This window comes from Aphelocoma coerulescens, chromosome 1 (genome assembly GCF_041296385.1).
Source record: "Aphelocoma coerulescens isolate FSJ_1873_10779 chromosome 1, UR_Acoe_1.0, whole genome shotgun sequence".
Classification (NCBI taxonomy): Eukaryota; Metazoa; Chordata; class Aves; order Passeriformes; family Corvidae; genus Aphelocoma; species Aphelocoma coerulescens.
The window spans coordinates 5859924-5870559 of NC_091013.1; the positions used below are offsets into that span (position 1 = coordinate 5859924).

At 42.6% G+C, this 10636-nt stretch overlaps 1 protein-coding gene across 2 annotated transcripts; it reads left to right on the forward strand.

Moving 5' to 3' along the window:
• Positions 1 to 561: 561 nt before the first annotated feature.
• On the forward strand, positions 562 to 7732 carry GATD3 (glutamine amidotransferase class 1 domain containing 3). Of its 2 annotated transcripts, none has more exons than XM_069023199.1 (7): positions 562 to 800; positions 3377 to 3429; positions 4064 to 4177; positions 4515 to 4634; positions 5547 to 5639; positions 5963 to 6119; positions 6759 to 7732. In XM_069023199.1, the coding sequence occupies exons 1-7, from the start codon at positions 687 to 689 to the stop codon at positions 6885 to 6887; spliced, it is 780 nt and encodes a 259-aa protein (XP_068879300.1). In that variant the 5' UTR covers positions 562 to 686; the 3' UTR covers positions 6888 to 7732. The 2 variants fall into 2 exon arrangements, with proteins under 2 accessions (XP_068879300.1, XP_068879366.1); XM_069023265.1 differs by lacking the exon at positions 562 to 800 and adding an exon at positions 1471 to 1644.
• Positions 7733 to 10636: the final 2904 nt, after the last annotated feature.

Below are 10636 nucleotides of genomic sequence, written 5' to 3' on the forward strand. Positions count from 1 at the left end.
AGAGGTATAAATATTAAAGGTAACTGTGATGAGGTCTCAGTCTCCTCCAGGCTGAGCAGACCAAGTACCCTCAGCTGCTCCTCACACGGCTTCTCCTCAAGGTCGTTCACCATCTTCATTGCCCTCCTTTGGATACTCTCTGATAGTTTAATATCTTTCTTTTCAGCCTTTCATTCCCCATCCTGTCTGTACAGCCAGGATTGCCCCCTCCTAGGACCAGAATTCAGCACTTTTCCAATGTTGAACTTCATTCATACAGTTGGTCATTGCCCATCTCTGTACATTTATCAAGGTCTCTCTGCAGGCACTCCTTGCGCTCGAAGGACCCAGCAGCTCCTCCCAGTTTTGTACCATCTGCCAGCTTGCTTATTTTCCTCCCATTATTTCCGCACCGTTCTCTTTTTACCCTCAGTCACCTTCCCACCGCTGCCATTCCCGGTAACTGAGGGTCGGGAAGGGAACATCGGCCCGCGGGCCCCGGCGCTGAGGTGGCCCCTCCCCGCCTCCAGGGGGCGCCGCCAAGGGCGCAGCGGCCTCGGGGCGCGGCCTTCCCCTTTCCCGTCGGTCTCACCCGCTGCCTCTTCCCGGCTCCTCTGCTCCCGCTGCCCGGCTCCTCTGCTCCCGCTGCCCGGCTCCTCTGCTCCCGCTGCCCGGCTCCTCCGCCGCCGCTCTCCCCGCCCTCAGCCATGCTGACCTCCCGCGGCCCGGCCCTGTGCACCGCGCTGCGGCGGGCAGCGCCCGGCGGCCTCGCTTCCTTGCACTGCTCCGCTGGACGCTGCCGCGCCGCCCGCGTCGCTGTGGTGAGTAATGGAGGAGCGGGGGCCGCGGGGGCCGGGGCAGCGCTGAGGAGAAGCGTTTGTTTGTTTTTTTACTGTCTGGCTCTCCACAGCCACCCTCGGCTGTAGCCGGAGTCGCTCCGGCGGTGAAGGGGAGGGTTCGGCGGGGCGGCGGCCTGGGAAAGCCTCGCCTGGTGCCTGCGGCAGCTGGAAACCCTGCAGAGACGCTGAATTTGAGAAGAGAAAACTGCTTGCAGTTTAGAAACTTGGAGGAGGCCAGACCAGGAGTGGGAAACGTGTAAAAGCTGGCGTCTGTTGGCCTGGAGCTGATTTGGGAAGAACCTCAGAACAGAATAACACGATGGGTCGGGTTGGAAGGGACCACGGTGGGTCACCAGGTCCAACGTCCCTGCTCAAGCAAGGCCGTCCCAGGACACATGATACAGGATTGTATCTAGGTTCTAGAATACCTCCAGTGAGGGATACTCCATACCTTCCTTGGACAATCTGTCCCAGTGCTCGGTCACTGGACAGTAAAGAAATTCTTCCTCATGTTCAGGTGGAACTTCCTAGGCATCAATTTATGCCCGTTCCTCTTGTCCCATTGCTGGGCTCCGCGGAGCAGAGCCTGGTCCATCCTCTGACAGACCCCATTTAGATATTTATACACATTAATGAGGTCCCCTCTCAGTCATCTCTTGAAGATGAGCAGCTCCCCCAGCCTTTCCTTGTAAGAGAGATGCCCCAGTCCCCCACTCATCCTCATTGCCCTCCACTGCACCCACTCCAGGAGCTCCCTTGTACTGAGGAACCCAGGAGAACTGACCATGAAGTAGTTTATAGTGAAACTATGGGAGGTACTGGCAAGGTATGGGAAAATATTTAAACTGGGTTATGCTCTTCTGCAGAAAGGAGGTAAAACATGTTACAAACACAAAAGAAAGCGAGGAGATGGAGGAACCAGAAGTTGCAAAGGAAAATACAGGCTGTAAATAGTGTCCCAAATGGATACACAGTTTTGGGGCTCAGTGGACAGTCTTTGAAGCTCGAGCTTTGCATAGTCTAGACAGCATTAAACATAAAGAAATAAGAAGGCATTACCTGCAGGGAGAAATCTGTTTGGGGCAGAATTGGCTTGGGAAAGGGCAGAATACAGGTCCAAATGGCTAAAAAGTAACCCAGCAGTAATGCTGTCATTTTATCAAGTCACAGCTTTTTAAATGGAGATGGAAAAACAAATGTTATTTTTGACATCAGCGATGTGTATTTCTGACTGTGGTAAAAGACAGATTTGTAATCAAGCAGGTACTGAAAGAACAGAAGAGTTTATATATAGAGGAGTTTATAATAACAGTGTTACTGTGTTTTGGTTTCACCGAGTTTCAGAAACATTTAAAGTGTTGCTCACAGAGCATAACCTTAGCACAGTTGCTTATCTGTTCATTCAGTCTAAATTAAATGAAAGATAAAACAGAGTTGTGACGTAGAAGGCAGATCTTAAATATCAGAACAGGATTAACATGGACAGAAGAACACTCATGGATTTTGCTCATTTGGTGAAGTGATGGGGATATTTGGTAAAGTGATGCCCATGATAGCAGACACCTGGGTATTGTGACCTGAAAGTCCCTTTAAGTCTAACATTTCTAGCTAACACTGTCAGCTGTGAATTTCTTTTCAGTTGTGAGTTTCTGTTCATGTGTCTGTGTTTTAAAAACTCTCAAGCTTCAAAAAACTGAGGTAAAACCAGGAAGGAAGAGATTAAAGGTAAAAAAAAAAAAAAAAAAAGAAAAGGAAATTGACTTCCTAACTGGATTTTTTTCTTTCAGAACAAAGAGCCAAACAAAAAACCCCAAAAGAGTACATCTATATGCTTTCAGGAACTAGATAAACCTTTGGATTTTTTTGGTTTTGTTTAATTCTTATAATGGCTTTTTTAAAAAAAAAGTCATTTCTCCTTCTACCTTGTCAGATTCTCCACCCACACAAGGGTAGCTGACTGCTTTGTGATTTTTATTCTCTGGTGTGTATAAACAAAAGTATTATTTCCACATTTTTATAGAAAAGTATGGCCAATACAGCATAATTGTGTTACTGCATTAAAAGTGATTTAGCTGTTGATCTCTGATGCAGATGCTCAGGTAAAATACAGCAGCAGGTAAAGTAGTTTATTTTAAGTGCCCCCTCAAAGTGCATTTCTGTCCCTCTTCTGATTGATGTGCACCTGGATGAGAAGGTGTTTCACGTGGATGTGGACACTTCATAAAAAAGATGAATGACACTGTGTGCACAATAAAAACATACCTAAAGGTAACATGTCAGTTTATTAACTGTGGAATAAATGTATAAGCCAGGAAATAAATAGTGGTTATTTCTGAGCCCTGTCATGGGTTGCTACAAATAGGAAATGCCAGTTCTGCAGTGTGTCTAGTGGTGACACCAGTGCTAATAGCATGGTGTTCACTGGCATAGCAGGAGCTTGCTGTTAAGTTGGGGGTTTTTTTGTTGTTTGTGAACAATGTTTTAAAACCTTACCTTGTGAAAGATCCTGTAGGGAGTTTTGTGTCACCTGCAATACTCTGTTGATTTTCTCACTGCAGGTCCTGTCTGGCTGTGGTGTCTACGATGGCACAGAAATCCATGAGGCATCAGCGTAAGTTGCCTTATGGGACTGTAGACTCCAAAAAAAGTCTCCATTACATTGCAGCCGTCTGTTCAATTTAGTTTTGCTGTCTCTGGCCATCAGAATTACCCTGAGGGATGTATGATGAAGCTTTCTCACGGTTTTCTCACAGTGTAATTGTGAGCTCAGGCTGCATTCTTGTAGAACTCAGTGATTGACCAAAGATGCAGCACTGTGCATGTGGTGCCAGAACACTGAGTTTGAGAGAGACTCTCTTCAGAAACAGAACTTCAGAGTTCCAGTTTCAATCTCAAGAGAGTTAAATACAGACTTAATTTCAGAATCACTTTGAGTTTCTGTTCCTGGGGCTAAATCTGACAGTAGAACTGTTAATGCTTACGTGGAATTAACTCTTACTGAGAATTAATAAGAAATGTGTCACCTAGACCTAGATTAAATATTAATGGCTATGTGGGATACTTCCATAACACCTGGGGACTTGGAAGAAGGAAGCTTTTGTTGTTCCTGGTTGCCTGCTTTGGTAGGATATGTGTTTTTCCTCATCTTTCAAAATCAGGCGGTGGAATATTTGTAGCAAGACTTGGGGCCCAGATGAAGCCTCTCCCATAAAAGTTTTCTGCTTGTTTTATGTCCATTTTTGTAGTGTCCTGGTACACCTGAGCCGTGGGGGAGCTGAGGTTCACATGTATGCTCCAGATGTCCCTCAGATGCATGTCATTGACCACAGTAAAGGGCAACCAGCTGAAGCTGAGTCAAGGTAAGTCTGTGATGTGTCAGGCATTCTTTAGACATAGCAGCCTGTAATGCCTCTTGTAGCACTTTGCTGAATGCCTTTAGTAGCTTTATGCCAGCTGTGGTGGTTTTCTTGGAGAGGAGATATTATATGGCTTTTCTGGACTTGATTATATACAGTCGTCGGTGCTTATGTTTCCCAGCAGTAGCATTTCAAAACCATCTACAGCTTCAGTTACTAAATACCAATGTTCTTGCTTCCTCCCTTTCTCTCCCTCCTTTTCCTCTCTCAAAACTTTATCTACACTGTTCTGTGTGCAAATGCTTAATTAATCACATTTTTTTATTTCTGGTTCTTCGAGGAATGTTTTAGTGGAATCTGCAAGAATTGCTCGTGGTAAAATTACAAGCCTGGCTAAGCTCACTACAGCAGACCATGATGCTGTGATATTCCCTGGTGGATTCGGAGCTGCCAAAAACTTGTGAGTGCCAACTAAGCATCAGATTCCTCAACTGATATTCCTCAATATTCATAATTAACTATGGATGGAGCTTGGAGCAACCTGGTCTAGTGGGAGTTGTCCCTGCTTATGGCAGAGGGGTAGGAATGAGATGATCTTTAAGGTCCCTTCCAGCCCAAACCATTCTATCATTCTATGAACTGTGATTCACACAATAAAATCAATAAATGGCCTTATTTACTACATAAGTAACTCCTACTTAGTATGGATAATGCCTTTTAAAGTCTTGTCATTGTCTTGTTTTAAATTTTCTGAACAATGTTGATGAGAATTCAAGTTGAGATAATGCACAAGAGGTCCTCCTTCCTCCCCCTGGTGGTGTTTCTTTTTAGGTCTGAGGGAAGCGAAGGTAAAACTTCCATAAGTTCAGGTGCTTGTAATGTTATTATTCTATTTCTTCCTCTCTGCCTACCCAAAAAATCCCCTCTTGTTTTATAATGTAAAACAACAGCTGGCTCAAAAAAAAAAAAAAGGAAACAAAAAGTGTTAGCCACATGGAATACTGATTATCTTGCTATTGACATGCTTTTTTGTTGGCTTTGAGAAACATGAACGTTACTTCCCTTTTCTTCTTAAGTATTTTTCTTCTTTGAAAAGATTACTGTTCAGCTTCTCAGTAATCCTAGAAAGCTGAGGTGATAATTCTCATTTCTAGATGTTTTTATTTAGTAAGGGACTTTCTAGCAGACCAGAAGCTTAGAAGAGAGACATTTTGGCTAAAGCAGTGATGGTCATCTACAGAGTGTTTTTAACCAACTGTTTAGTAGCTGTTAAGTTTGGGATGATCCTTTGGAGCCAGTCTCAGGGCAGATAGGCAAATACCTCTGTTTGTAGGTTCATACTGAGCTTTGTATAAGTTTCTTGTTGTGACAGATCTACCTTTGCTGTTGATGGGAAGGATTGCAAGGTGAACAGAGAAGTTGAGCGAGTCCTGAAAGATTTCCACAAAGCAGGCAAACCTATTGGGTATGTATGTTAGTTGGATGGCATTTGTTTGAAAGTGTGAGCGAGGAGACAACCTGTGTTTTGTTGAAATGTGCAGCTGTTGTTGTCAGAACTGGAAAAAGTATCTTCTGTTTTGTATCATTTGCACCCTATTTTGTAAATGTGTTTTTCAGGATGTGTGTGTAGGCATTTGTCAAAGGAGAAGCTGAGGAAATGCTGAGAGCAAGTTGCCTTGTGATGTTTTTCAGATTTTCAAGGCTATGTCCATTTGAATCTTTTCAGTTGTGAGCAAGTTCTGGGGTAGTGCTGTTGTAGAATTGCTCTTAAAATTCCTTCTGTTGCAGCCTGTGCTGCATTTCCCCAGTGCTGGCAGCAAAGGTGCTCTCTGGTGCTGAGGTAACTGTGGGCCACGAAGAAGAGGAAGGGGGCAAGTGGCCTTATGCTGGGACTGCAGGAGCCATCAAAGAGCTGGGAGCAAAGCACTGTGTGAAAGAAGTAACCATATCCTTTTCTGGTAATTTCCACGTTGGGAGACAGTTTAGAAATGTGTCATTAAAGGAATGAGCACATGTAGGATCTGTGCTTTTCCACTTAGATTTTCATGGGAATGTGCAGTAGTGTATAGCAGTGGTACAGTACAGGATTAGAAACTCTTGTCTACACAGCTGTGTAACTGGTACTGTGCAACAACACACTGGGAGTTAGAAGTGGTTCTCAGTCACCTTCCCTGGACACCCAGTAATGCACTGAATTTGCACATAAATGAATGTGCTGAATGAATTTGCACATAAAACTGGCATGAGTTTCAGCTGGTCAGTTCTCTTTGAGATTTTTATTCTTCTCCTGAAGTCTAATGCTGCAGTCAGGCTGTTCTCAGAGACATCTTACTACAATCAGTGAATTTTGTAGGTTTTCTTGTGGTTTTGGGTGTTTCCACAGGTTTCTTGTGCAGCATTTGTATTACTGGCAAAAATACCTTGTCATAGGTTGGATTACAGGTTGTAGCTGTCTTTACAGCTGGATGGTATAACATATTTGGAGGTAGTTTTTATAGGATAGTGGAGTTGTGAGATTTTCAGCGCTGGTTCATTTTGCAGGCAGCATCTGCAAGTGCTCTGTTTTCCTTAACTCCTTTTTTACGAAGCTCATGTGGATACAAAAAATAAGGTGGTGACCACCCCAGCATTTATGTGTGAAACAGCATTACACCACATCTTCGATGGCATTGGGGCAATGGTAAAGAATGTGCTAAAATTAACTGGCAAATAAAATCAGATGTGTTTAAATTTAGGGCGTAGTATCAAACATATCATGGACCAATGGAGACATTTGCACCTGCTTGTCCTGTTCACACTCTAGTGAATGCTGATGCAAAGCTGATTGATTCCCAGCTGCAGGATTTTCTGTGCCTTTTTGAGAGAGGGGCATTACAGAGGGCAAGGAGCCTGGCCTGAGACACAGAGCATTTTCTTGAGCTTTTCCATCTGTGGAGAGCAGTCTGGATGTGTACTGAAACAAATCTTCCAACACACCAATGTCAAACCAGTTCTAAGGGAGAAAGAGAGACTCAAGGCCCTTTCAGAAGCTAAGGGCAGATGTGTTGTAGGGATTTGGCACATGGCAGCATATCTAGTGGATGGAGAATGGGAGTAGAAAGGAATGAATGAACGGTTCCAGGTGGGAACTAAAAGCCAGGATCAGCTGCTGAGGAAAAAGACATCTTCCACACCTTCATTTAGCTCTGTATTAATGAAAAGATGTTTTTGTTTCTATTTGAAAGAACCCTGTTTTCACAAAGTCATTCTGAACACCAGTCAGCAGCAGGACACAACTGCCACAACAGCAGCACTTTGAAAAACTCATCCATTGGCCCATTATAGTTTTAAAAGGTCTTGAAATGAAGAAGAAAATACCGCTGATGTGACGCACAACTCTTAAGGACAGCAGCATCCCTGTTAAAGCAGTTGTATGACAAGTAGTGAATGGAAAAAACAATCTCAAATTATCCTAACTTCCCCTGCTTTAGGGTAATAAAGCTTTCTCCAAAGAAGTATTATTGAATGTCTGGAATAATGATGTATAAATAAATAAATAAATTTCTGCCTTTTATCTCATCCTTGTCCTTTCAGTTTTGTTTGGGAGCTGCCTTTGGTAACTTAAATTGGTTGGTACATTTTAGCAGTTTTTCTGCTTTTCAGTTCACCCATTTTGTACATTTTTTCCATATAGAATCCAGCAGAATCTTCTCCCCCTCTTACAAGTTTTTTGTCACCTTTCTGTTGAGCAGGACACAATATTTCTCAAATTCAAACTCACAAAAAACAGTCAAAATGACACCCCTTGCCTCGGATTAAAGTTTCTCTTCCATGACAGACTTGCTGAAGTGAACCTGTATTTTCAAGGGAGAATTGTGTGCTTCATAAATTAATGTACAAGACTTAGACTGAGTTGGTGTTTGGCAAAGGCTGTCTGTGGCTGAACACTTGCCAGGGGTGTGGAGTGTCATTTTTTTACTGAGGGGAGCAAAGAGAAGAGAAGCTTGAGAGTGTGAGTGTTAGGCATGCTGAGCTTGCTCTGTCAGTGTTCAGGGAATAAGTATTTTTGCTTCTGGAGCCTCTTAATGATTAATTTTTTGTCACTAAAAATAAAAACCCCATTTGGATTTAGAAGATTTGAATTTGTACCGCAATGCTGACTCTGTTTTCTTGGGGGATTTCAGAGATTCCCTGTACAGACCACCAACTCCAGTGAGGTTACAGAGGAACCACACACAGACACCAAGTCCTTGTGAAAGTAGGTATGGTTCATAAAGTGGATTTTGGACATTCTCTGAAACCTTTTTTGCTTATGCCTCAAATTCTTCATGAAATTTTCAGTATCAAGTTGGTAAGAAACAGGATTTAAAACACTGCCACTATATAATTCAGTGCAAAAACTCATTGTGATCTTTGCTTGTACAAAGTGGATATTTTTAGTATCAATTTTATACACAGAGGCTCAGCAGAGGATGGGAGGCCATTGTTCATATAAAATGTAATAACATTTTAAAGTGCATGTGTTTCCCACATCTGCAGGAAATTTAAAAGAAATTTGGTGATAGAATATCACACAACGGAAATGGTATTGAAATCCCCAGGGTAGAAGAACAGCTGTGTTAGCTGTGCCTGTGTTAACAGCACCTTCCTCTGCTGCAAGAACTCACCTCTGGGTTAAACCTTCCCATGAACTCCCTCACCACAGCAGGGCTGAGGGTTGGACTTTAAGGTTTCTCATATCTACAGATCCCAGTAAGTGCAGCGGTGGTGACACAAAGCTTTCCTAAATTCTGAATCTTGGATTCAGGTGCCCTGGGGAAAAAGATGATCTTTCAAAGAAACTGTTACCATTCAGTGACCAGCTGTGGGAAGTTGGTGGCTGGATTATTCAGATGGTGCTTCTTTACAGTCCTCAACTCTTTTTACTCTTCTTTTTTTGATTTCTCTGAAATTAGAGAGAATGGGATTTTTTAAAGGACAAAGAATCATGCACCAGAATTGCCTTTCATTTTTAAAATCTTCTCTCATTTCCCAGTAATGACCTGACTACAAACCTTTGATATACACATTTTTCAAGGGTTTGGTGCTGTGGGTTTTTCTGGTTGTGTTTGTTTAGTAAGTGGGTTTTGTTTTGGTTTTGTTCTTTTGTTATCAGTAGAAAGTTGTTTAACTTTGGTGAAAGATGTAAGATTGTCATCTTGGCTTTCAGCCAGTGTAAATTTGGAGGGAAATTCCATGTGCCTTTAGAGATTATTATTAGAAATTTGTCTGCAAAACTGGGATTTTTCTTTCCTTCCGTAGGGCAGATTGGAGCTGGTGAGGGGTTTGCTGCTTTCAGCCAAGCGGACAGGAATTTATGTTTAATATGTTTTGTTACATGCTACCAGAAATAAGAAGTGAAAGAGGCTTCTTGAAGCCTCCACCAGGAGTCATGCAATACCTGGCTTATGGATTCCTGACATTTCTCATCTTTGGGAAGCATTTAAGAGTTTTGTGCTACTGAAAGAAAGGGGGTTATAGTAGTTGTGTTCCTGCTCGAGTTGCTTTTCTAGTGCTTGCAGGGTTAACTTGCAGGGATGGGAGGAGTTGCTGCCTCTCAGCTGTGATTCTGCCCGTCCCCTTTTTGCCTCATTGATGGTTACACATAAACCCCGTTTAATGAAAGGTTTCTCTGCGGGTTGTTGCAGTGTTTACAAATTTGGCAGCGGTGCTTTTCTAAAAGCAGAAATGAGAGTCGGGGTTTGAGAAGCTCGTTTTGTTTTTTACCCTTTGGTTTGTGGCTACAAGAAACGCTTTTTTGGGAGAATAAAAAGCCAGCAGAGGGCACTTGGTGAACAATGTTCTGTGCAGGGCTCCGCTTACTTAGGGACAGTATTCCAGCTGTATGACAGCTGGAAAGTGGGACAGTTCTGTAGGACACTTTTTTTTGGCATTTTGGATGCATATGGAGAATAAAACAAATATTGCTTCCTCCTGGCTTCACAGAAATAAATAGGACATCCAGTTCCATTGCAATGAATGCATTTGTCCTGCTTGAAGAGACAAGATTAGTTTCTTCAGCACACTTATTTATGCCCCTGAAAATATAGTAGCAAATACAAATAAATAAGTTCTAACCCCTTCCTGTGATATAGATATCATGGAAAAAATGAGGAAAAGTGTAGTATAAAGTCATAAAGGTACACAGTGAAGTTTGGGGTTTTTTGATGGGGATGGTTTTTTTGTTTTCTTTTGTTTTCTTGTCTGGGTTTTATTTAAACAGTAGTGGTGTTATAGCCAACATGACTGCAAATGAAGGTTTGTTGGCAAGGACTTTCATCAGGCCTAGAAATATCCCTGGAAGGAAACACACAGTTTCTTGGGTGTCTGTGTTTTTGCAAGCTAGCAGTATTTTATATGTGTGTATATGCACTTATTTATTTTTGTTTTCAGAGTGGGAACTTAGATAATCCTCCACCTGCAAATAATTAAGAGTTGCCTGCA